Source organism: Anser cygnoides, chromosome 15 (assembly GCF_040182565.1).
Source record: "Anser cygnoides isolate HZ-2024a breed goose chromosome 15, Taihu_goose_T2T_genome, whole genome shotgun sequence".
Classification (NCBI taxonomy): domain Eukaryota; kingdom Metazoa; phylum Chordata; class Aves; order Anseriformes; family Anatidae; genus Anser; species Anser cygnoides.
Genome location: NC_089887.1, coordinates 9,022,263 through 9,049,573, shown reverse-complemented (window position 1 = coordinate 9,049,573; position 27,311 = coordinate 9,022,263). Strand labels below are relative to the sequence as shown.

The window sequence follows — 27,311 nt, the reverse complement described above, 5'->3', positions numbered from 1 at the left end:
AACCACAACCACTTACCACTGAAAAAAGCAGGAACTTCCATCATCTCTAATGCCGCTGTCAGATTCATCATCTTCCAACCAGTCTTTCGAATGCCAGCGCCCGCATCAGTCTCCCATTAGAACTTTCCCCCCATCCAAGTGAACCCCCGCAGATGCCATTTCCTTGTGTGCTTCTCCGTGGCTGAGGGGCAGGTGGGACAGCGAGCCTCGTGGGACAACCTTGCCACCCCGAAACAGCATGCACCAGCATGCTGCAGAGAGCAGAGCACAGAGCCCTGTCCCACTGTCCAACACTCCCCTCACTGAGCAGCCAGACTGTTGGAAGCACAGTGTAAAGTGGGCATTAAGCATCACCAATGCTTTTAAAGAAACTTCATTCCAAAAACTTAGAGGATATTTTCTCATTTTCATTGGAGAAATGGTTCCCACCCTGTTTTTTTCTTTTAACTGAAAAGAAAAATGAAGCAACTTAGTCTTACTAAGGAACATATTACCTTTTAGAAGACATGCAATTAATGCAGTCTTATTTAATATGCAACATGCAAGTACAGAATCTACATTTTAGGTTTAACCAAGTCTGTACCAGTGTGCCATATTGTCACCCTTTACCAAGAAGAACATGTCAGCTCACAAATGCTGACAGTCCTACTAACTCCTAAGCATTAGGTGTTTAGGTGTATCTTCAACATTAGCTAGGCAAATAAGTCTCTGTAGAATGCTGTTCTAATTTGGGATTTGTTTTAAATTAAGCATTTTATTCTCCCCCATAACTTTCAAAACCACAAGTAGTTTGACATAAAAGGAAATTATGAATACATTTTATTTTTTAAAATTTTATTAAATTACGCAGTAAAGAACCCATCTCCACACAAGTGTTTCATTTCTGGATAGCAGAGGTATAATACATGAGCCACAGGTGAGTGCATTACCCCTCCCTTCCCCCCAGCTTCCAAGAAATAAAACAGCATGTATAATACACTCTTGTTACTCCGGTACTCCAAACAGATTGTTCGTAAGGTCATTTTTAACTGAAGTAAAAAAGGACCAACAGTGTAAAGTGTCTTGTTCTGCATATGAACGTTCTTCACGCAACATTCAAATACCTTCTTTCTTGCAATACTGGGCATGGCAGAGGGTTCAGGAAGCAATGACAGTGGAATGCATTTGCAAGGGTATTGTTAAATATAAAGCCTGTGATTTCCCTAGAATTATTCAGGCAATCAGAATGAAAAAAAAAAAAAGGCCGTATGTCTGTTGAAAATTCTTACACTTCAAAGTGCATGTCCACAAAAAATTGGCAACAGAGTAGAAATTGAATCCTAAGACCTACTGAGGAGGCAGAGCAGTTAGTCAGCATAGTGCAAATAATGAAAATAATACAAGTTCTATTACTTATGCCTGGTGTTAATTTATATTACCTGAAACTAGCCACGCTTTCTACTCAGATGAACTGCTGCAAATCCATTCAATTGAATGAATATGTTGCCAGTAGTGAGCTTGGCTCAAATCCTTTAATACTTAAATTTTGATTGAAAAAATGCTGTATTTAAAGTGTGCTTTTACTCTGAAAAGTGACTAAAATGGCATAAAGGATCTTCCCATACCTCATTCTTCAGCAACTGCGTGTAATGAACTCACAGAGTTTACAGAAAAGAAACACTTTTCATATATAGCTATGCAAATTTATCTTGGTTGAGAATGCCAGTGTGGATTTCTGCTTTAGCTATCAGCACCTGTAAGATTCTGTTGTTGTAACTGAATTGTTAGATTTATTTGCTGTAAGAAAAAGAGGTTGCCTTTTCCTAGAGGTGTCCCACTTAAAAAAAGGAAGCAAGAAGTATTTTAAACAACTCTCAGACAAGCAGGACATAGATCTAAGAAGATGCCATTTTTAGAGAGACTCTTCCGATCACAATCACACTTTGTGTGCAGAACTGATTTGAAAAAACTTGGTGGAAGATTCGCTATGGCTGCATTATTGAACAACCATCTATAAAAGCAATATGGCAAAGCAAAATTACTTTGCAGAAATCTTTACAGATCTGGTTGAACAAAAAATCTGAGAGTCCTTCATTTCTTGGATTATATGTATACCCCTGTGAACTGAAGCACTATAATTTACAAGTGTGAACTAAAAGTATTAGGAAAGTGAAGTAAAAAGCGTATCACTCTACCTCCACCAGAACATCACTTTATTGTTTATCTGTCATCAACAATGTAAAACTCTACTAGATACTCTATCCTGGTTTTTAAAAAGGTAAAGATTACATTGGATTAGCTACGTCGTACGAAAGAAACTACAGCAATCACAGTAGAATGAGATTGGAGGGACAATTTGAATTACAAGAAAGTGTACACTGCAAGCAGAGGGAAGTGCACATTAAATCAAATGCCTGTAGGATTCATTACTTTTAAATGCACAGTGACAATTTTGAGAAACTGTACATAATAGAATCACAGAAATGACTTTAAAATAACCAAAATTACATTTTGCATTTGACCATCCAACTCATAAGTAATCATTGATGTTCCATGTTTTCAGTGCTTTTCGAAAATTTGTTTACCAAACAAAATTTAAGTTGTTAATTTGACTAAACTGTGAAGTAGAAGGATTGAAATAAAAAGTATATTGGAAGTACGCCTAACCTACAAGAATAAGCCAAGAGGGGTGTATGCAAGGAGAGGCTGGGAGGGAGGAAAGAAAGGAAAGAGGAAAAGGAGAAGAGAACAAAGGCTTTTTCTTCTATCTCAGAAGTTCTTCCAATGCAGCGTATTCCTGATGTATAGCTCTTTGCTTTCAGTCCATTTCTGAAGTTTTGTAGCCTTTTTCCGTACTAACTGGTCAACTCAACCAGCACTGTTGCCAAGCAACAAGAGTAACAAGAATCTGAATGCATCAAATCTTCCTTGCTGTGATTTCTTCATGGCCCCATTTTTTCTGTTTTTCTTTGAACAGGGTTCGGTGTTTCCTGAATTGTTCACAGGGTCAGGTGGAATTGAGTTCCAAATCACTCTGCGGTTTGTAGCATCCCGATTTCTTTCTGCAGCTAACCCCCAGACACGTTTGCAGTTCTTCCAGAGCAGAAAGACAAACCGTGTTGTTCAAGCGGTGAACGTGCACCCTTGACCTTGGGGGTTGCAGACCATTGTGTTTAGCGTATCCCTGAGTGCAGCTATCCTGCAGGATTCACTTCCCAGTGCACCGAGATTTCCTAGGTTTCCTCAGATTAAGCCCCAGTATGCATCACCACCGACTGTGGTGCGGCTATGGATGCCTGAGGCCGAGTTGATTCTGGTGGATGTCTGACCTTGCTGAACCAGACTGATCTGCTTTCTCCCTACTCATACCCAGGCAGTCCAACCTTCATACAGCTGAGCCAAGTTATCTAGATTAGTTGCTTCCTTAATCACAAAGTCAACCTATTAAAAAGGTCAAACAAGTAATTAAAACATATTAAATTTTTTTTTTTTAAGAACGCTTAAGTGATCTTAACATTTACTGTCAAATTTCTTCACCTGCCCATACAAAATTTCAGTAAGAAAATCTATAGTCACTGTAAACTTATATAACTTTCTGTATTCCAGATAAGAAATAAGAACTTGTACTGGAGGACCAAAAAGAGATGAAGCATCATCTCGTTCATAACCCCTACACTGAAAAGTCACAACGTTCTCAAATTTATGGGTCCACTGAGAACTTCTCAGAGAGAAGCATGGCTGTGTTTGTTATATGCCCGTGAACAGATAAGTCTTGTCCTTCACGCAGCTATAGAAAGCTAATATTCTCACTGGATACCAACAGCTGTTTAACAAATGTTAGCTTACTCATGTACAAAAAGCCATTTCATCATTTCATTAGTTTATATAAATCTGATAGAGGAAACAAAAATATTGGATAAAAAATATTGGATAAAAAATGCAGCAATACAAGGGAACAGCCTACCTTCACTTGCTTTGGAATTTAAATAGCTTATCTCTAAAGGAACCACAAAAGGATTTCAGTCTTTAAGACTGAAATGCATGCATGTGTGCATGCATACACACATACTTACTATGAAGTATTTAAAGCAAGGACTGGTACTTTCCAACTAACCTGTTCAGCAACAGACATTCTCCTGTTGGGATCCACATCTCGGCCCTCTAACTTGGCTTTGACTCGCTTCCACACGCTAACAGCATATGAATTCCTTTCCTGCACAGCTAAAGGCACAAAATAAAATTCAGTTTTACATTCCTGCATAGAAGCCAACCGAGGGGTTTTTGCTGCTGTTGCCCATGGTACTCCTGTATTTACCTTTTCCTGTTTTAGGGTCCCTGGCTGTCTTTTTGGGACTACAGGCAACACTTTTGCCAGTTCCTGGGACTGTGCTCGGAGGAGTATCTGCTGACGTGGCAAGATTTTTCTGAATTAGCTTTCTTGCATTCTGTGACATCACCTCTGGCTGAGTTTTCTGCCCCGTATTGCTACGTACAGCTGTGAAGAAAGTTTGAGTGTTTAAGGCATTTTAAATAAATATTAGATAAAAGAAAGCACAATTAAATGTGTACCAAATGCAGCTACCAGTACTTCATCATAAACAAATGCACTTTACATGTGTAGTTTAAACTCTGCACCACTTCTCTCTTCAGTCTTACCATTTTCTAATTTCTTCCACTTTACGGAATTAAACAAGAGGTTTTATTCTATTGCAGAACATTTTCATTAAGCACAGTTTAATGGGCTCTCTTAACCTCTCTAACTTAATTGTTTTATACAGTTCTAAAACACAGTTATTGCTCTTAATGGAAGTCAGAAACTTGTGTTTAGCCTAAATATTCAGAGTAGAATAAGTTTTTAAATAGGAAGAAATCCATACTTCGGAGAAAGTTTATTCATGTTTTTAACTGTGAAGAAATGAGATTATTTGGACGTGAATACATTTGTTGGGTTTCATGATTAATTCTAAAGTTTAATAATTTCAACAGGAATTACAGTTCAGTTTATATACGTGACAACAGGTTCTGTGTATTCTGGGCTTTGTGGAGCAAATCCAGATCTCAAAGACTAAGATCAAATGGTCGTTCAGCCTATAAAATTAATGTCATTCAGCATATAATCGAACAAATTTTATGGAGACTGCATTTCAGAAAGTTAACTCCCTCTCTAATATGAATTCCTAGTATTTGCACTTCTTCAATATTACCTGCAGCAAATGTTGGTTGATATGTAGCAGCTGATGTTGGGCTTGAGCATTCATTTGATGTATCCGTGACTAAGGGTGATGCAAAACTCACTAGATTATTGTAGACACTAGAAAACATAATGGAGTTGATAAATATTCGTGGCACTAAAGTTATTGAAAACTCAAAATGAAAGTTATAAGTCAAACTTAGCAAACAGATTTCTGCATTTTAAGACAACCACCAACTATGTACTCCTTGTTGCGTTTCTGCTATATACAAATAGATTTGAGTAATGCCTTCAGCTGACAGAAGGTGACTTTCTTACCTTTGGCTCTGTGTTTTTAGTTCTTTCAAGGTGGGAGTTATTTCCTGCAGCATTTCAACATGTTCCTGACTGCGGACTTGACCCATAACCTGAACTAATGTAAACAAAACTGTCTGAATATTATCTTGCCACGATTTATATTCACCCAAGAACTGCCTAACACTATTCTCATAGGGAACATCTTCACCATCTGCCAAAGCCGCTTCTTCATCCTGCAACAAAGGTGTGCAAGAAGATTAAGTACTCACTATATCTTGGCAAATAGAATGAAACTGAACATTTGTTAGCCTTATCGGCCTCTCAGCTTGCCATTTGATTACAAATAACCACAGCTTTCAGTAGCTACATTCCAAGAAAACAAATTTGAAAATGATTAAACGTTTTCCTGATGAAAATCCAAGAGGATTTTGAAAGCATGAAGAAAATCTTTGAACTAATAGATGATGAAACAGGGTTTAATTTAACCAGAACCTGATTAACCTAACTGCAAAAATAAAAGCTTTATAAAATTTATTTAATCTTTAAAAAAATCATGTATTGAACTCCATACGCATGAACGCATTTCACTGTTTTTATATACTTCAAAAAGCACAGTTACAAGTGCTATTTTTCTTCCACTGTACTGACGTGGTTTTGAGCAATAAGTTCAATAAAGTTTCAGGCATACCTTTGCCATAGCTTTCAGTAGATGCTTGACATCTCCAAGTTGTCTATTATGACCCGTGAGCACAGTTTTAATACTATCCACCAGATTCTGAATTGTTTCACAAACTGTTTCTGTTTGTTGTTCTCTCTCTGTCTGTACTGTTCTCTGTGTAGATATTTCTTGGGTCAACTGCTTGTGAGCCGAGTGAAGCCATTCAGAGCTGCCAATAGGATGTTCAAGACCAGTGCCCTAAAAATAAACAGAAACATTTCTATATCTCTATCCAGAGATAAAACTCAATTATTGCGTCAGTGCCACTGCCAAGTGTTTAGCAGCTGATGGAATAGCTACATAATCCACAGCCCATTAGGAGGTACACATAATATTGACTTAGAACGGAAGACAAAATTGAGAACTCTTGATTATGGCAATTCTGTAAAGCTACATATTTTGTTTTGACTTTTACTCACCACTCTCTGAAGTAACCGAAGCTCCAGTTCAGAGACTGAGCTGTTGAACTGCGATGCAAATGAACACATTTGTTGACAGCGTTTGAGAAGTTCAAATAATGCAGCATCAAGATTTAAGGCTTCTGCTGTTCTAGTACGTAAACTTTCAAAATGGATGATATTACTGCAGAGGAAAGTAACCTGAAAATGAAAGCAAGAGTGAGAAAGAAGACATTCCAGTTAAGCTGCATATTACACAAACTGTATTTGTTCCATATCCTTAGGAGGGAGAATTTTAAATACAGAAGTAAAGCCGCCCTGTTACAGTAACAGTATCATTTCAGGGTAATCCAGCCCTGTGGCAACTCTCCCTTAGATGATTCCCATTACTTTTAAAGTGGGATTCCCATAAGTATTTGGTTATCTGTGCCTGCTCTTTAAATGCTGAGTAGGCAAAATATCTGCTATGTAAATTGGTTAATCTCAAATAGGAAATAGAAATTGAATGCACTTATCAAGTCTGTACTACACGTATAGTACCTGACTTGCTCTTTGACTTTCTTTCAGGACAAGGTTTCTTCTTTCAGCAATAGTGGCATCAAAATCTTGCAAGACTGGTGCCAGCGCAGGATTAGCACCTCCTGCCCATTTTAAACGCTGCTCAATACTTGCTTCGAGTGCTGCTAGTTTCTCCTGCAATGGGGGAGGAAAAAAACCACAGGTATATATCAGTATGTATCCACTATATCATATTAAGCCTAACTTAAAGAGAAATTATGCATATGTAGCACAAGCAGATATATTTGCAAACCCATATATTTAAAATACAGAGGCATTCATTAATGACAAATATTAGCCTATGCTGTTTAAAGGTTTATTTTCAATACACATCACAACTGGATTTGATTATTAGGGAAACTAAGTCACCTGTCTAGATTCTACCCTGCCAGAAAAGAAAACACACAAAACCAAGTTAGAGTAATCATGTTTCTAGAGATTAGATAAAAACTCAAGGAGCCCTAGATTGTTTTACAAATAAACTTCAAAAAAATAAAGAGGGTCTTCACAACTAAAACCAAAATTAGAATTCAACAAGCTAAACAGTATACATATATATTTTTAAAACAATTAAACGACCTATGTTGCTGATATCCAAAAGTCTAAAAAGATGAGCCAAGCCAGAGCATACGGGAATCTTAACACAGAGTAAGTGATTTGCCGAGACCTACAAATGAAGCTTCTGAGACTTGATAGCAACAAAAATAATAGTTAGGATGATTTAAGTCTGACATTCGAAGACTAGGGGCATGATCAGCCTTCAGAATCGAAAGTGTTCTGTTTATTTGTTTTTTTAATGTATCAAGGATTTTGCTCGTGAAATGGGTATTCCAGAGAGAATATTGTGTATTAGGAGACAGCAAAACCAAACAATGTAAAAGTACACATAGCACAAAAGTACACATAACAGCGCAAAACTACACAATCAGAGCATGACAAAGTAGATAGGAAAATTGATGAAAATACCCCAAATTTGTGCTTTGAGAGCAAGAGAATCTGGAGGTGGCAGATAAATCTTGCAGCGAGCACTTGGTTAGAGTCACATTCCAACATGCTACTGAAAAAACTCCCCAGAAACAGCCGTACCTGGACTGTCGCAATTGAAGCTTCAATCTGACTGAGTGTATGAAGTTTCTTCTTCATGCTGGCTAAAATTGCAGAACGAGGTGGAGGAGTAACAGAAATGGCTTGAGGGCGACTGATAAGGAGATCTTCATGCTGCCACTTTAAGAAAAAAAGAACAACTTGACTGTCAATAATTGTGAAGCAAAATATTTTGTAATGAGCAGACAGCAGTTCTAGTACTCTGGTACACCTTTTAAAATGCTCTTACTTTTAAGGATTAGGTGTCAGAAGATGGAACCAGAACATTTAAAGTTTTAAAACATTGAGTACTAAATTATGTAAGTAGTTGCGATCCATGTTTTGTTTGCTTGGACACTTATATCATTAATCAGTCATTAACTTAATAGGAGTTGTTTACTCACATTTCTTTGATCATCAATATTTGGAAGCAATTTACTTGCGATGCATAACAACCAAAACAGACAAATTTTCTTACCAGTCTGTGAAATGGCTTAGTAATCAACTCGGACAAAGCCTCTGACCTTAACCTACAAATCACTATAAAATGAAGATCATTGATACTACGGTACAACTGGATACCAGCATAAAGTTCAAGGTACACAATGGTATTTAACTAAAGTCTCAGAACAATGCTTGAAAGGATCAGTCCTGCTACTATTTATGTTTTCAAATGAGGCAACAAGGGGAGCAAAGAGAGATTTCACACATTAAGATTTAGAAGAAAAGGAACAAGATGACATTCAGCAACACATACCCTCTGTTTTAAGCAAGCTCCTCCTCTACAATCATACTCTATATAAAAAAAAGCAGGAGGGAATGGGACAATATTGCTAGTATGAAAGCCAATGAATTGCTTCTTTTTTTCTAATAAAAGATTTAATGGTTACTGAAAAAAAAGTGTATTCGCTCAAAGAGAATTTTCACATTTGCATCTTACAAGACAGGAAGTCTTCCAAAGAAACTAGCTGTAACACTTCTCCTTACGTATTTACAGAACAGTCTAAAATCTAAATATGTGATAAAGTCCATAAAAATACTCTAAAGCTCATTCAGCAAAATATACATTTCCTGTAGTGCTTAGACACAGTAACTAAAGCTCCTTTTCCACATGCGCAATAAACACATGGTGTAGTCTTACCTGGAACATGGCAATATGCAACTGCACTCTCTGAAGACTGGTCTTGCAAGATGAAATACTAGTTTCAAGTCTGCGCACTAGATCATGCTTCTTCCACGCTGTATCATACGAGCTAGCTAATACTGTTGCCCTGTTCATAACCAGCTGTGAGAACTTGCCAATTTGGATATTGTGCTCCACAGCTTTCTTGCACAGGTCATCCACAGAAACTTTGCTTTCTGCTCCGAAGTCTTTAGCTTCTACCTGAGCAATGATATCTACACCCAAAGCACTGATGAAACTGCACAAAGTAAGTCCCAAAGCTTGATTTGGAAGGCCAATTAAAAGCTGTCTCACAAAGTCAGCTGTAAAAGCCTTGATTGGTTTGGCCATTTGGTCTTCACTAAAACAAGAGTTTCTGTAAAGAGCTTTCACATTGACAATCTGAACAGGTCCATTTACTGCATTCTGGTCTTCAAGTGAACTGATTCCTTTTAAAAGAGAAGAAACATTTTTGTTTTAAACATTTGATGGATCTAGAAAAATATTATCAGACGTAAAACCAGCAAGATTACAGGAATCTATTTTTAACTTCTAGGTACTTGCCATGTATGAAAGGGGAGTTACAATAAAATACAATAAAAATGACTATCATTTTATGTTCTCCTCAAAAGAAAATGGGATGAACAGCAGACAAAGTGATGCTGCGTATTGCTAACACGCACTTACCTGACAATGTTTTCGAAAAGGTACCACAGAGTCTGAAAAATTCTTTAATTGTTTGCAATCTCTTCAGAAAGAAGATTTCCTCTAGAACTTGCCGATTGTTGTCATCATCAAAGAAGTTAACTTGAGTGCTGCGGGCTTCCCTAATTATGTCAATCTTACGCCAAGCAACAGGTATTTCCATCTTGTTTAGCTGAGCAATGTAAAGGAAAAAAATTGTTCTGATTTATAAAACTCTCATACTCCTGGCTTAAAGAGTACTTTAAAGAATACTTAGAAAAGAACAAATCCATACCTTTTCAATCAATAAACCAAATGCAGTTTCCACTTGAGCAAACATTCCATCAAATGCTACCAAAAGCATCTGACCAGCTGACATTTTGGGAGTTTCATCAACAGAACCATTCCTTGGCTGAATCAGCTCACCATACTGCGCATGAAGTACTCTTAAAATAAATATTTTTTTAAAAGAAGGAAAAATTACATGTTTTTACTTAGTCTCCAACAAATAAACAGAAATAGGATTTTCTTAAATTCATCGTTCCTACAGCTAGAGCAGTTTAGAATTAAGCCAAATTTGAAAAAGGTCAACTTTTCCCCAGGCTCTTTATCCTCCCATTTTCCATATGATTCTGTACATGAGTTCTGACGCTGGACTTGTGAGAATAGTCAAGGATATTATGTAATACAGGAATGTGTTAAAGAATCAACTATAAAGTCAAATTATAGGTAAAGGATACAGTCTGCACTTCCTCTGAGCATGGTAAAAAAGTTACGGATAGTAAATAATGCAAATATTACCTTTCCTTCCTTAAAAAACAAGTACTGACTTTGACAACATACACATATATAATTAACTGAATGACATATGGGCTAGAAGTGTGGAGGATGAGATCTTAGGTTATGGCTGAGATGGTTTAACAACTTGCCACTCCTGAAAGGATGGTCTTACTCTCCCTCCCTCGTATCACTTTTGACCCTCACCTACCAAGCTGAGCAGGCTTGCCAACAGGTTAAGCAGGAAAAAAATTAACTTAAGAGGGAAAAAAGTAAATTGTTTTCAACTGGTATAGCAAGCTTCATTATACCGCTTATGAAGCCACTGTTACTGGCTCAAGGGAAGCAGCAAGACCACTCCTTTTACTCGGCACGAAGCTTTTGAATCAGCTCAGTTGACCAGCAAGCACTTTCCTAGAAAGGTACTGTCCCACATTATAAGATGCATAGGCGTTTGTTTTGTTTTTAAATCACGTCACTGATTCATTATGCAAAAGCTGCTCACCAAAGCTCCAAATGAGAGGAGAATGCCACAGTTGCAAGCTCTCCTTTTTGCAGGTTTCTCCCACAAACTAAGGGGACCAGTTCCTATTTTTAGCATCCCTCAAAGACTTCATGCAAAATCCTAACTACAAATTATGGAAAAAGTCAACTACCAAACAACTCAAAAATCTGTTTTAAGTAGATGTAAATGCACCTCTTACCATAAGCTCTGTTTTGCCATAAAATCTATGCATACATGTGTGTAGATAAATATACGTACATGCACCCAGAGGAAACGTACACATTTTAGACGTTGCACTTTGCTTAAGGTATTTTGGGGCAAGAAAAGTCTGCACTTCAAACAATCAAATTCAGACAAACTAACATGATTCTACTGTCTACATTCTCTCTCACACTAAAAGTAGTAAATTACTTACCTTGCAACATCAATGTAATGAGTATGTGTTTCTTCCTCTAATCCCATAGCTGCATTTCTTAAGTAGGCTTGAAGAGATTCAACCAGCGTTTGCAAAGGGACCCCATCAGTTGTTTGTTCAATAAGGTTATCTAATTCATGGAGCATACTTTCTAAAGTATACTCTCCTTTCATTAAGCACCTCAGCGCTTCAGGAAAAATAATCTGCCGGAAGTTTGAGTTCAATTCCTGTTGGAAATTCAGCAGGAAAACATAAGAAATCTCCACCCTTCAAAAAGTATCATATGCAACAGCTTTCTAAATTCAGTATTACACCTGTAGTAGATATTATCTACAATCTTAACATGATGCTGGTCAGCCAAGGGTCTTTTTTTTTTCCTGAACCATCAGGAATATTGTTCTCTCTAAATTTAGGTTTAGCAGCAGATTTTAACCACAGCACATTATAACCCAAACTAGCGCAAAGGTGTAACATTTGCACAATGCAGCAACAACTACTACAACAGCAACAGCAGCAATACCTTACAGCAATCCTCAGCAAAGGATTAGCGGTGCATAGACCAAGCACACTTTGCAAATCAGTTTTATAAAATGACATAGTTGCACCATAGAAAAGAAAATGTGAGTGAGTTAAATTATTAAATGTACGATTTGCTAAACTGTCTGAACTAAGCAAGGGAAAAGAATAAAAAGTTTTCCAGATAAAGACCTACTCATGCCACAGTAATCAATGCAGGTAAGAAAAAATACCTTAAGTGACATAAAACAACCTTCTACATGCAGAATACAACAGAAAGCTAAAGGCAGCTACAGAAAGGACCAGCCAATGCACCCAGTCTCCAAAGTTAGACAAGACACCAAAAAGATTAGTTATACTGGCTGCTTAGTTAGTGACACATCTTATCCCAAGAGCTCAACAGGGACTTCTTAGATACAACAATGTCTGGGTGAAGCATCTCAGCTACAACAGAGTGAAACTGCATGCATGTTTCTGAAAAAAATCTGAAGTAGTAAGAAAATATTTTTCAGATATAATACAGTGGAACCAAAAGCCTCAAAGCACTATTTATAGCAGCCACAGTTTATAAAACCTAAGTCTTCAGCAGATATTTTACTCAAGCTGTCACTCATTGATTTTGTTGTTGTTTAAAAGGGAAAATATTTCTAAAACTCATGATAAAAAATGAATTTTTTCTTTCCAATCTTGGAGATAGGGGGCCTATAAAACAGGTTTTCAGGATTTGCTTCCAACTACTTGTTTCAGCTGAGAATAAGTAAGGCTTGGCAAGAGCACAAAACAGAAAGGGCACAGATTAAACAATCTGAGAGCTGTTCTCGACCACCAGAGTAAAAGAATGAAAGCAACACGAAGCCAGTGTGTCCACAAATCTGCTACTAACCTCCTGCTTGTGGTTACCTGACAGCAGTTTTTATAACTTGCCATATAAAGATCAAAATGGTTTCCTTCGAACAATGAAAATCTAAGTGGTAGTAACAGTAAATGGCTGGTAAACTCAGAAAAGTAGAGCAACCAAGTCTAAAGCCCCCCCCAGATATCACAGCAGCATTGTAAACAATTATTTAGCTGTTTATAAGGACGAAGCTGTTAAGAATGGCTTAGATGAAGGCCTAGAAGGTTGAAGATGAGGGAAGAAGATATAACATAAAAATAAGTATCACCTGAAGTGAGATGTATACTCCATTAGCTAAATGAACAGCTTCTGATGCTTCAACTGGATTAGGAATATCCAAGTCCTGGGGTACAAGATGACACTGCTTCAGCAACTGCACAAGGCACGTGACATTCCCACTCATGCTGCAGAGCTCCTCCAAGAACCAGGCTCCGTCCCTTGAAGTCAGGTCAACCAGCTGCTCTCCAGCACTAGATGCTGCACCTTCCATCATCAGATTTCGCCTAGACAGATTATGACAGTTAAACTATCTGTCCGATACTGCATTCTCTGCATAGCTATGAATATTCCTTTTACATGATCTCAAGCATGAATGCATTCAAAAAAAATTCAAAACAGGCAGCTCACCTCGTCAGTGTACAAAGAGCAGAGATGATAACGCTTGCTAAGCTCAGTGAGCCCTCCTCTCCATTTTCATGAAGGAAAACTTTTATGCAGCGTTCGATTTCTTTCAGCTGCTCTTCACAGACAGGTACAGTAACTGCTTCCTGTTTCAAACGCTCCACCTGCCTGATAAGCCTGCTATTTATATCTGCTGCGTAGCGCTGCAGAGTCATTTCCGTTGCAGTTATGAACTGGCACATACTTGGAGGTGGTTGAGGAGCATACTGCATTTCATACCTGTAAAGCAAAAATGCAATGACAAAATTCACCCTTCTCAAGCTCTAGCATGCTGCATTCTGCTCTATGGGGAAGAAAATACTCCACATCTGAGCAGTTATTTATATCACCTACTTCGTATCAAATCTGAAATACCACAGTTGACGCCTACCCAAGTGACACAATTAAGTTCTTCAAACAATCCGTTATTCTGCCAACTTACTTCCTAAAGATATCCTGACAACGCTCTATTGTCATGTTACAGATGAGTTCTTCCATCCAAGTTTTCCATTGCTCTATTCGGTGCTTCTGAAACACAGCTTTTGGATACTGAAGAGCCACTGTTGCATAGTTGTGCAATTGTTCAAGACAACCACGTAGAACAGATCTTCTCTGCTGGAGAAGAGCACCAACCTCTCCTTCTAATTGCTCACACTGACTGATTAGATGTGCTTGGCCTGCATTTTGCAGAAACGCTGTTGCTGGTACATAACTTGGAGGACCTTTAAAGAAAGGCATTTAAAAATTAGGTTTTACTTATCTTTGAAACATACACATTTTACAGCATACAAATAAGCATTACCATCATTAAAGAAAACAACAGTCTTTTACCTGTGGTAAAGGAGGCATTAAGAATTCATATTGGTAATTTTGCTCTCAACACAAGTGAATAATCTCATATACAGCTAGGGCAAGATGGACAAGTTCCTTCAGACAGCTAAGAAGAGAAACCTCGAAGTGCTCTAAATCACTCTTTGAAGCACCCCATTTTTTTCATTTCATATATACAGGTCTTTGCCTTTAAATTAGAGGATACTCAAAGTCTCCTGATATTAAACTCTAGTTATTTTCAAACCACTAAGACAAACAAAAAAACCCACCACCACCACTTTATACCTAGGTCCATTTGTGTGCTGATTTCTTGAAGTAGACTTGCAAGTTGTGTTGCCTCTAAGTTATTGAAAGCAGCTTGGTAATGTGTTATCCACTGCTCAAATTCATTCAGCTTCACCTGAATTGCTTCCTGGACAGCTCTTTGTTGAGTTTGCAATTGTGTGTGCTCAGAATACCTGAATTAATGAAGCCAAAGAATCAAGTACTACAAGAAAATAGCACTTCGATGTACTAAATACAAAACTATATTGAACAATACTGCACTACCTTGTTGACTAGAAAATTAATACATTCTCATCTATTACATAAAACTTAAGTGTAGTTAATAATTGGGTTCCTACAAAACAACTGCACGTGCATGTACACATCCATACAATTTTGAAATCATTGATCAATTACAACTGAACTTGAAGAATAAAGTTAAGAATTACAAACAGATGCAAGAACTTTTGTACTATGCATCAATAGATGCATATATCAATAGATGCATTATGCAGTTAATCCAATGGTAGCCAGCTTTCAACATACTCTATCTTGCCTTGTGAGTCAACTGTGGAACATGGAATGGCGGAGGTTATACTGATGGAATATAAAATCTAGGACATAAGAACATTCATCAGGAAAATGGATTTAATAGTTCTTCTGTAGAAGGAACAACTTGTTTACTGTAAGAATAGCTTTTATCCAGCTATTAATCTCTTTCATATACACATTTTTAACATTTAACTTACAAGTACAAACTAAACTAACAACTGTATTAATATGAGATTTCCAACAGAATTCCTAGCTCAAATGTACCTGTGCTGAAGTGTGTGAGAGGGATGATCCACTCCTTCTGCACCTTCAAGAAATTCTATCTCCTCCAGTAGTTTTCCTTGCAATTTTTCTACATCTGTCAACTGTTCTTGCAGGTTCAGATACTCTTCTAAACTACTATCCAATTTTGGAAGCACGGCCAGCATTTCATCTCTGTTCTTAAACCAGTTAACCTATAAACAAAATACAGAACTTATAGAACTGCAGTTAATTCAAACAGTAAGAGAAAACGTATGACAGCACTTAACTTCAGTGATGTAGTTCATATCTAGGATTACCTCCAGTGCCACAGGTCTAAAGCTTAAGGGAAATTATTTAGATGGCTCTCTCCAAGCATCTATTTTTTATACCCCTAGCCTCATGCCAAACATTAAAAAAAACATGTTTTATAGTTAAGCACACAAAAGTGAAAACTAAACACCGTCAAGTTCCGTACAAGCACCTCCCTAAAAAACAAATGCTGTTTAGCTCAATAAATTTTGTCAACTACTTCTAACAAATGACCACCTGTTCCACCACCCTCAAATGCAAATAAACCAAGTGTGAGCACATGGGCTACTTCAGTTATATAATGGAAAAGCATTGTAATGAATTCACCTTTATCTCAGCCACTCTTGAAGAGAAGAGACTACGTGTAATATCTCTTTCCATTTCTCTTTTGCTTTGTTTGTTTTCAGCCTGCTGGCCACCACCACCATAGACTGCTCCTGCAAATCCTGCTTCACCTCCTGCTGTCCAGTCCACCAGAGGATCATAAACAAAAGCTTCAAGCAACGTAAGCAAAGTCTCTCTCCCACGCCGCATGATATGAAGGACCTGTATCATGTATTTTAAACAGGCTCATTTTGATCTGGAGTTATCCTTGCAGAGGAGTGGAATTTTGCATTTAAAGTATCATGTTTGAGTAGGTACAGAAATCCATCAATTATTCCTAAACACCTCAAACACAGGGAAAGCACCACAGTACATACAAACACAGCTAACCTGTACTAACATCACTAACACTAAAGTTTGCATTCTAGCTTCCCACACAAACTCTAGCAACAGCCACTTGAAAAAGACTCTTTTGTTCAGAGCTTTAAAAAAAAGGAACAACCTTCTGTCACATATATAAGAGAGTCCTGAAAAACTTCAAGGCATTTAGTCTTTATTCATTTGGTGTCAAACAGTAAAAAGATAAAAAATGCTCATGTCACATCCCCTCTGTCCTCCCCCCACTACCTTTTTTTAAAAGCACATCTATAAGGCTAAGCCACAAAATAGAAAATTGTCACAGCTACGATCCTTATGAAAAGCCACCTTATCTACTTAGCATGGGCGAGAAAAGAATTAGAAAGATAATATCAAGACTGAAAACACCTTTAGGGAAAAAAGAAAGCCCTGGAATGCATTTGTTAAGACTTGATATTAGAGCTCAGAAAAATATTCCCTTTATGTGGCATGAATCAGTATTTTCTTAAATTATGAATTCTTCTGAATTCATCTGAATTCTTTTAGTAAACCTGAATATCATCAGAAACTTACTAAAAGATTTAGCTACTTAGTAGTAGTAATTCACTGAATTTACATAAAAGAATACAGAGTGAACAGTCTAGTTTTGGGCCATTATGTTTTCTTCCAAGTTCATCTTAATCAAATGACTTATACTTGGCCAAATATGTGCTTTCATCAAGTATATATTCCAGAACGGTAAATCAACCTGAATGTCAAGGCTTCTATTAAGCATTCTGCTGTTGATATATAAAGGTATCTAAGACAATATTTGCAAGTGATAGCCCTCATTGTTTTTTTGTTTGTTTGTTTTGCAAATTTTTGAGCTTACCTGTTCACAAGAAAGCCTGAAAACCCCTTCTACTCCTGTCACTCCCAGTGCTGTTTCAATATTGTGTGTCATCCGGAATGGAACCTTCTCTGGTACCCTAAGGCTTTTCCCTTTAAGATAAAATTTTAAGTTGCTTCTTTTAATTAACAAGAAAGGAAACCTTTTATTAGAATAACATAAGGCATTTTTTTAAGTTACCTTTTTCAAAGCAAACATTATAATCTATGTGGACAACTTCTCCTGTAGTCATATCTATAAGAACATTATCCAGATGTCTGTCGCCAAGACCAATGATGTAGCCAACCATGGACATAACTGCAGTGGATCTTGCATACGACTTTAAAGAGAGTTTCAGGAAAAAATTATTTGTGGGAATCCTCTGCCAACACACTGGACTGACTACCATCTTAAAACATTATTTTAAGTGTAAGACAAATTAAAACCAACTTTTTCCAAGCTGTTTTCTATTTGATGCTCTCTTAGAATAGTTTTCATTTCTTAGGCTGATAAACCTAGTTTAATACTGTAGAGCTATCAGGTATATACCCACTTTTTATTCCAGATGGTACAACTACAACACTTCCTACCAACATTTCCTGTTACTTGAAACTTCAGCAGTGCTAGCTCACCTAACTCAGAAGCATCAATTGATTGAACACATCCCAGGCCTTTGTTGCCCCCACCCCATTCGAAACATAGCCTTTCAAAGGCAACAGATAGTTGTTGTAACTTACCTGCGTAACTCTCCACCACTCATCCGGTGTAGTACATGATGACCAGAGCTCTTTAGCTAGGAGGTTTGGGGGAGTTGCTTCCATCAGTTCTTCTAGAACGGCCCTCATGACATTCAAGGGCCAGTCACGACGTGACACATCAAGACTAAGTCCAACCGCCTTTAAAGCGGGTCCAATTTTACTGTAGTAAAGTTCACTGGGCCTAGGCACTATTCCAGGATTCTGAGGAGTCTGATAAGAATCCTGAGCCTAACAGAGGTTAAACAAATGTTAGTTTACATATCACAGCTCACATTACCACAGAGAAGCTTCCAGCATTCCACATGAGAATAACATGAAATAAACTCCTCTAACAACGACTTTTATGGCTCAGAAAAAATTATTTTAAAGTTCAACAGTTAAAAAAACTCAAGATACTGAAAACACTATGTTTTGGCCTAACTTTACTCTTGCCAAGGTCAATTTTGGAAACACCACCATAAAAACTACACTGAAAATGGAAAAGGAGTGGAGAATGAGATGTGAAATTAAAACAGTTTAAACCAATTTTAACTATTTGTTCAAAAACATTTCTCCTTGAATTATCATGACAGAAAAGTATATTTACGTTAGATACTGTTAATACATATAATACACATGTATATATATGCAATTTCTTTGACATCTGGTAAAATCCCAAGACATATAAATACACAGAACCATTCTGCTTAATTGTGAACAAACCCCACATCTTTTAAAACTGTGCTGTTTAGAATTGCAAAAGCAAATGAGAATAAATGCTGCCCTTCTGATTTGTCCTAGATGTCAGAGAATACTGCCATTACCTTTTGTGCTTGTAAAGCAGCTTCCCGCTGTTGCCACCGCTTGTAAAGACCAAACAAAGGTGTAGCTCCATCCACCCACTGGATCAAGCCAGATCTTGTTCCCAGAGGCGTCACAGAGTAGTGCCTCGCATGGAACCTTGGTGTCTCTTGACGGTTAATGGTAGCAAACATTGTGTTCACAATTGACAAGAATTGCATAATTCTTTCATCTAGATGCAAGTCTTCCAAACCTGTGTTAATTTAATTTAAAAGTTAGTTTCTAGGCAAAGAAAATCCTTTTCTTGATGCCCAAAACTTAGTATTTTTTGAAATCCTATTTCATTTCAGACTATGAATAGCTTTATAAATTGTGCAGATTAAGGGTGAGTTATTCAGCCTAAACCAAAATGTTGACATATAGCATTTACATACTCGAATCAGTTTATCACAGCTGTCTGTGAACAGTCCACACAATAACTGACACAGTGAATAGGTCTTTCCCTCATGGGGAAGGCATGAAGTCTCAAAAATTCTCTTCTGGGTGCTACCTTAAGCTTCTGGAAAAGTATGTCCAGATACTTTAATCAGTGTGCAGGCAAAGCACACTGATGCAACCCTTAAAAAAAAGATCTGGAACAACCCTGACTTACAGGTTTGGAAGGCAAAAATCCTTAAATATATGAGGCAGAATGAAGGGAAGAGTGAGCAGATAGACCAAACGTTTATTCTGTATTATGCAGGTAGATACAACCACGCATCTTTCCAACTCTAATATAGTCTGTGTAGTTTGCAAAAAGAAACAGTAACTTGTATGAGAAAAACAATTTCTTACCTTTGAACAGGTAAGGATAGTTCTTCCCATCTGAACCCAGGAAAAGCAGCTTTTTAGGTTTGGTTTTGGTAGGCAGAATTGTGATGGTGCTGCCCACACTATGAATTGTGACTGTGTCTCTGGTTGATACTTCTCCAGGGAGTGCTATTTCAGTATTCATCATGGCAGCCAACCAAGGACTGATTTCTTCAAGCCGTAAAATGTAACTAGCTCGTTTCTGTGCTCTTTGCTGCAAACTTAGCATAACCTATTACAAAGAAATTTTTTGATTTAGGTCGAGGTTCACCTTAACAGCTAGCACTGAACTGAAAAAAACACTTATTGGTCTTATTGGTCTTTCTCTTCCAGAGAGCATGGAGATTTTCTTAAACTGCTTTTCACCCCTGGCACCCTATTAATCTCTTTATAGCTTAGGATGAAGGTGACAAAATCTAAGAGAACATCCTTTAAGCAGCAAGTGTATCCTGCCTTGTGATAAACACCAAAGTCACAGTAAACCAAACTCCTCAATAGGTTTGCTCCTGAATTTCAGTTGTGGTCAAAGAAAGCAACCTTCAGCAATATCCTGTTTACATATCTGCATGCCTGCTTGTTATGCAAAGCAGAAGGAACTACGAAAGAAGCCTGTTTATAAAACAAGTTTTATCAGGCTTTTTTTTAAAAAACACCGTGTTGGCTATGGATATCTAAGTGGACACCAAAAATATATATTTGTTGTAGTTTATTAGAGAACTGAAGAGAAACAAGATCACATAAACCTGAAGCCCACTGCCCTCTGTTCTGACAGCATCCCAGACACCAGAAGATGGAGAATTTTAAAAAGTAAAATAATTACACTGGCTAGAGAAATGCAGTAAGGCAGACAGTTGAGGCATCAGTAGCATTCATTATAGAGTTAAAAGTCACCGTGCTTCAGTGTGAAGCATACCTACATGGTGATTGCAGAGAAGACAAAAGGCTGCAATTTCAGGCTGCAATTTGAAATGCCAAGACAATAGGAATACAATACTAAGGAGAGATACAAGCACACGCTGCAGCAATAGTGTGGAGAGTCTCTGCATTATACTCTTAATCTGTATATATAATACCTCTTTAAATGGGAGCCAGCTGCTTCCAGGTTTAGCAGGATTCAAAGGATTCTTAAGTTTCTCTAGTGCATTTTCAATTGCATCTCCATAGGTATCCTGAAACCATTTCTCATGAGGAGTTTCTGCAGGAGCTGCAGTGATGCTCCGTACATGTTCCAAAGCAAATACAATGGGCTTCATTAGAGCTGTATGCTTTTCACGCATGATTGCTATCTTCTCCTCTCTATTAAAAAAATAAAAATCCTCTTAGCTCCATGAAAACAAGTTACTTCAAAAGCAGAGCATTAAAATAGAGTGCAAATGAGACATCTGAGATGTCACAAAAAATTAACCCTCTACAATGAGGTCTTTAAGAATAACCATATTAAAATGGAAAGGAGTATTTCTTTCCACGTGAAATGACTGTTACACTGAATCATACTTTGTTTTTCAAACTGAAAATTTTGATTAGTTTTTTTTAAACCACTGGAGACCTAAAGGAGAAGCCCAGGGAGTTTAAAGCATCCTAAGCAACTGATTACCATTATTAAGAAAGCTCTTAACTACTAATTCCTGAAGGTGTACCCCACCCCAAAGAAGGGAAAGAGGATGACTGATTGCCCCGTTCTCCCATTCCATGTCAGACTTGACTGTAGAATTCAAGGTGTTTTTAAGCTTAGCCAAGCGTCCAGTGAATGGCTTTCCTCTTCCATTAATCCATTCACAGGAGAACCTAGATAAAGACCTGCTCGACACTGAAAACCAAAAGCAAATTATGATGTTCTGTTTACTCCAACTATGTGCATTTACTGTAAACTCCAAAGAGGTCACACCCATCAACACGTTTGTCCTCATCTCACCTGACTTATAAGAAAAATTGTGGAAATGGGGAAATATAGGACCACAAACCACAACTCTATACGCATTGGGTTCTAACACATTATTACTAATGAATCTTAACACAGGTTCACAGACAGACACTGTTGTTGCTTCTCATTTCATTGGAGTACTAGATGTATGTAGCTTCAAAACGCTTTTGAATAAGGTCAGTAGCTTACAAAGCAGCAGCTAGGACAGCAAAATTTAGGAGCAACACTTGATCAGTTTGATGGTATCCTTCACTAACAACAATTTTTAGTTACTATTTTTACTTGAATTATTCAAAAAAGACCTACTTCCTTAGAGTGTTGTTGTTTTGGACCCTCTTGACTTCATCTTCCAGTTGCTGAATCCTTCTGAGGACATACATGTGCTGCTGCAGTAGAACTCCCAACCAAAGTTCATCCCACAGAACTGTAACTCTGCGCAGCTCAGCCACTAGCATCTGAACCTGTATAAAATAAAAATCCAATCACTTTTAAGTACTAGTATTATGACTTATCATTGGATATGAACAACTTGAGAAAGATGACAGCCAAAAAGCACCTAAGATGCACCAAGCTTTCAGCAGCCCTACACAAGTTACACAAAGTATGTATTTTGTGGTTCGAAGTAAGAGCACAAGTAACATACATTTGGGTTATTTACCTGCAAGACCATTGTTGGATTTGCAGCAGAGAGTTTCTCAACAATTTTGCTGTAACAATCTTGCATCATTGCTTGATCTTCATTTAATCCAACTTTTGTGTCATCCTTACTGCTTTCTTGGGAAGCTGGGGGGCTCCCTCCATCACATTCACCACCCAACAGTTCTTCTCCTTGAATATTACCTAGCAAAGTAGGAATGGCAGAAGGAAGCTTGTTCCCTAAATTTGAAAAAAATGGAAATAAAGGACGTTAAAATATTATCTACATCAGGCAATACTTCATTTAGTACCAGGGCCCCATGTTATATCATATACTTGGCCAATAATTAACGATAAAATTGAGAACTTATTTGCCAAACTGGTAAATCAAAATACAAGGCTTCAGTGAGGTCCCAAAATACCAAAGTTCTTAAGATAGGAAGTATCAAAGTCACTGAAAAAAATTAATATCACTTTATCCAGTATATTCAATATGGCTAAAATATTTTTGAACATTTGATTTTTCCTCCTTACCTGAGGCCTGGGATTCACTGCTAAGTGAAATAGTTCCCACTATTGCAGGATACAGTATGAGATGAGGAGAATCTTGAGCCACTCTACAGAGAAGGTTGCAAATACTCTGACGAACATAAACTTCTGGGTGATTGAGGCGGGAGAAGAGCTGAGGAATAATACCTTTATAAACAAGAAAAAGCATACTGAATCATTTCTGTACACTTCAAATGATACTTTTTTTTTTTTTTTTGCTTTTTAAAAGCCTATCATGCATTAAGAGAATGTAAATGTCTAGTTTTCCAATAAAAGCTTCTCCTGGCTTTAAATAACTGTCTTTCACAATGTGGACGATTACTTGCTTTCTCCTTCAACTCAAACAAGCATGACATCAGATGAAATTTATACATCCTTTAGTCAAACACTAGAAATTCAATTTCACACATTGCATATTTTATGATTTTTCAAAAAATAAGGGAGTCACTCTAGTAGTTCCTGAAGTTAACGTAACCGGATGTTTCAAATGAATGCCCGATTTTGCAATAGTTGGCCTCCTTCTCTGCTGCCTTCTAAACTTTGACTCAGTAACGTTCTGTGGGAAAGTTCCTGATCAATCTGAACCAGTAGCGCAGAGACAGACAACTACTGAGACATCTGGCTTTAGCCACATATCTTTCTCGGAACTGTAGCTGGGAGAAAAAAAACAACATTATTTTCAAGTGGTAAAATAATGTAATGCTTCACAAACTACACTTTCTTTCTCCTTTCAATGTCTCAAGACAGGTGGAGAATCAGTGCTGTTTTCTACAATCAGAATGCATGCCAGAAACTGGAAGAGCACCATGAATAAAGTTATTTACTAGAAAACATACTTTCCCTCCCTGAAGTTTAAATCAAAATTTTATGAGAATGCAATGAATAACTTCCTGCTTATATTTAGTGAAGGCATGAAAAAATAATTTAACAGCTAAGTAACATATACCTACCTCTCCAAGGAGCAGTAGGTGTAGTTTCTAGCCCATGCTCTAGATACTGTCTAAGTTCTCCAGCATGTTTTACAAGCAGCCGCAATAGTCTTAAGGTTGCCATCACAATAACATCATCAGTGCTTTGTTCAGAAGTATTTCTTAAATGCAGCCTAGGATCATCTTCATCAAGTGGAACCTTGAAAGAAAGAAATACTTCTCTAAGCTAAGTATATAGTTCACATAATCACTTAGAAATGTTTGCAACTGAACTTTCCTCATCAGCACAACACTAACCTGACCAGCATTGAGTTTGAGGAAAGTAAAATATGCACTGCAGGAGAGTTTATAGAGACTGAAGATTCTGTCTACAACTTTCCTCCACACTTTAATTAACCCTTCTGTTGCATTTTCATCAAGATCGGAAAGCCAGGGACAACTTGTTAATAACAGACGCCATATAACATCCACCATATCATCTTCTTCATTGTCTTCATTTTCAGTGATTTGTAGAGTCATATCTTCATCCTAAATGCAAATAAAGAGAGAACAGATTTTTGACTAAGTCTTCCAACCTTTTTTACAAGCATATATTAGTTGTGAATCCATTTTTTGTTTGGGCAACTCACCCAACTGTATTACATCACTGTTCTACCACAGTCCTTAGAACAGATGAGTTACCACTTAGTTAATAGCTGGTTTCTTAGAGAACTTGTGTATTTATCTGAATTTTAACTACAAAGCATTTACAAGTGTTAATACGAATGACAACTAGAGGAAAAATAAGTTTCACAGCAAAGTTGAACATTTAAGCAACCAAATTTACACTCACTTGAATCCCAGCTGGACGACACACTGCCTGACCGAGAATCCCATAGATTTTCTCTCTATCTTCCTCTGTAATGTTGTCTGGAAGCAAGCTCTGAACCTCAGATTTTTCCCGGGGCAGCAGACGAACACCTTCTCCCTGACTGTAACATGTAACAAATTATTGATCCCCAGTATATTCGTATTTGCAGAGCCCATGAACATTGTATATAAAGAACTTCTTTAAGGACAAATCCTCACCCTAGAACTCAGAAATAAATTTTTTAGAAAGGGCATGAGAATAGTTCCCTGCTCGTATGTGTCTTCTGACCACAAAGAACTGTAATAATAAATACAATGCTAGGTTTTATCTTAAAAAAGAAAATCAATTATGCTGTATATATTTAATGTTAGGATGAATTTACCTGGCATTATCAACTACTTTACGGCCCCATCTATAAGCCCAACTAGCCAGGGCTGCCCAAGACTTGGCCACTTCAGGTGCCTGTACTGAAGACAAGTGATACAGCTGCCCCAAGATAAAGTCAGGCTCTCCAACTCCAATATTTACTGTAACAGAACAAACAGAACGACATATTTTATGATGCAAAACATACTTCTAATTTCCTCAACTTACAAGATAATAGCGAAGTATTATAAGTACGTAATTCTTTTTGGTCATGCTAGATCCCAAAGAGTCAAATTTTCCAAAACACAATTATTTTTCAGTTTTGACACTGGCTGCAAAACACCAGTTTTCCATTTGCTAAAAACCACTGCCTGTGCTCTACAACTGCTTTCTCTTTCACAGAAAGCAATAGATTCATGACCTTCAAATGCAACAGATTTTATGCTTCAGAAAGCAGACTTCTACGAAGTACCTAAGGCGGCGTGTATGTTTACTTGCATATTTCATTTTCTTCTTCATCATCAAATCAAAAAGCACCAACTACTTAATATCTAATAACAGTTCTACAAATTCTGACCCTGGAAAAAAGGTACTGAATTATAGGCTAAATCCACTTTTAAACAAAGAAAGAATTATCTTGACATTTGAAGAAAAGTCTGGCAAAAATTGGGAATTAGAGTGCATTTGATGGCAACAAGAATAATGTTCAGATTAAGCACAGATTAAAGATTACGAGAAAACCTAAGGTAAATACTTCTCACATTTATCAGGGTTTTCAAAATATAGGTGTTTCAATGCTTAACCTAAAAGATCTCCTCTCATTCAAACTTTAACGAAAGTAGAACCTGACAGGAGACAATCATAAAAATATTTGATATCCTCCTTCTATAAACAAATTCCAGTTTCTCCTTCTAGCACAAAATGACAAAAATACCAGAAGATATCATCTCATATTTTTCTCATTACAAGTAAGTATCATTTATTTTTATTTTTTTAAATTGTGGATACTTACCTATAGACAGAGGCACATTGTTCGTATGTATATTAGTAAAATAAGTACGTAAGTGATGGATCGCTCACTCTATCAATATAACTGGTGCTATCCCTCACTGGAGCCATCAGTAATTATTTATCAAAAACCAAGGAAGTAGGAGAACACTTTTACCTGTAGATTCACTTTCAATCCTGGGATATTCTTCTTCTAGTGTATTAACAGCTGGGAGATCAATCAAAGTATATATGTTTTTAGACAAGGTAGACAAGCCAGTGTGATTCTGCTGCTGTCGAGCTCTATATACTTGTTTCAACTGTCCTGAGATTTCTTTCCATTCAGCTTGAATCCATTTAGCCAGTGTAAGAATAGATTTAGCAACTGCATATTCAGCCTTGGCAGATTTGCAAAATGATATGGCACAAGAACTCAGCATTTCCATGGCATGCGTTGACTGACCTGCACATCATGAAAAGTGTATTTTCAGTAGTGTTAACTTAATTTCAAACAAATCTGAAATTCAGCATAATCAGATACAGCTTGTAACAACATATGTCACAGTGAAAAAGTCTCTTTTAAAGCCAAAAATAGAAAGTAAGAAAGGATTGTTTGAAGACACTAAGATTGAGACAACAGTTATAGGATGAAAGCAATTCCTAATGATACTGTCCTATTATGATTTACTGAAGGTCAGGAAAATTAGCCTGGTTATGAGGACAAGAAGCTCAAGGATCTACAACAATTAGCAAAAACTCACCTGCTGTGTATAACAATTTTGTTTTCTCAATATCAAGTTCAGGACCCCATTTTTCATCTATCTGACCTGGCGCAGACAACTTTTTAAAGTGCTGGACTAAGTCCTGTGCGGTGGTGGTTTTTCCTAGCTGAACTTCACTGCATTGAGCAAGCAATCGTGTAGCTAGGGCAATATTTCCTCGCTTCCGTGCAAATTTTGCTGCTGTTAAGCCCAGCTCCATTAGATGACTTTTAATTGGGACTGTTGGTTCTGAAGAAGAAAGCAAAACATTCTAAACAAAATTATTAAACAAACAATATTGGACAGAAACTATGCCCCAGGTACAATTATATTCTGTAC

At 37.2% G+C, this 27,311-nt stretch overlaps 1 protein-coding gene across 5 annotated transcripts in view; it reads right to left on the bottom strand.

Annotated features, from left to right (window-relative positions):
• Positions 1-813: 813 nt before the first annotated feature.
• SMG1 (SMG1 nonsense mediated mRNA decay associated PI3K related kinase) overlaps positions 814-27,311 on the bottom strand; it is an 87,545-nt gene continuing 61,047 nt past the window's right edge. For all 5 annotated transcript variants that reach the window (XM_048061409.2, XM_048061416.2, XM_048061432.2 and 2 more), the window contains 34 exons: positions 26,973-27,221; positions 26,390-26,674; positions 25,241-25,385; positions 24,841-24,979; positions 24,306-24,536; positions 24,030-24,207; positions 23,065-23,226; positions 22,553-22,770; positions 22,201-22,355; positions 21,047-21,269; positions 19,959-20,205; positions 19,148-19,377; positions 18,324-18,572; positions 17,788-17,926; positions 17,590-17,699; positions 16,365-16,583; positions 15,750-15,940; positions 14,955-15,127; positions 14,281-14,560; positions 13,806-14,078; positions 13,447-13,681; positions 11,768-11,994; positions 10,366-10,516; positions 10,074-10,263; positions 9,366-9,835; positions 8,228-8,365; positions 7,124-7,276; positions 6,605-6,784; positions 6,156-6,383; positions 5,489-5,700; positions 5,184-5,290; positions 4,295-4,474; positions 4,094-4,200; positions 814-3,420 (listed from right to left, as the gene is read on the bottom strand). In XM_048061409.2, coding sequence (XP_047917366.2) covers positions 3,343-3,420; positions 4,094-4,200; positions 4,295-4,474; positions 5,184-5,290; positions 5,489-5,700; positions 6,156-6,383; positions 6,605-6,784; positions 7,124-7,276; positions 8,228-8,365; positions 9,366-9,835; positions 10,074-10,263; positions 10,366-10,516; positions 11,768-11,994; positions 13,447-13,681; positions 13,806-14,078; positions 14,281-14,560; positions 14,955-15,127; positions 15,750-15,940; positions 16,365-16,583; positions 17,590-17,699; positions 17,788-17,926; positions 18,324-18,572; positions 19,148-19,377; positions 19,959-20,205; positions 21,047-21,269; positions 22,201-22,355; positions 22,553-22,770; positions 23,065-23,226; positions 24,030-24,207; positions 24,306-24,536; positions 24,841-24,979; positions 25,241-25,385; positions 26,390-26,674; positions 26,973-27,221 — 6,752 coding nt within the window. In that variant the 3' untranslated portion in view covers positions 814-3,342. The remainder of the gene's footprint in view (positions 3,421-4,093; positions 4,201-4,294; positions 4,475-5,183; positions 5,291-5,488; positions 5,701-6,155; positions 6,384-6,604; positions 6,785-7,123; positions 7,277-8,227; positions 8,366-9,365; positions 9,836-10,073; positions 10,264-10,365; positions 10,517-11,767; positions 11,995-13,446; positions 13,682-13,805; positions 14,079-14,280; positions 14,561-14,954; positions 15,128-15,749; positions 15,941-16,364; positions 16,584-17,589; positions 17,700-17,787; positions 17,927-18,323; positions 18,573-19,147; positions 19,378-19,958; positions 20,206-21,046; positions 21,270-22,200; positions 22,356-22,552; positions 22,771-23,064; positions 23,227-24,029; positions 24,208-24,305; positions 24,537-24,840; positions 24,980-25,240; positions 25,386-26,389; positions 26,675-26,972; positions 27,222-27,311) is intronic.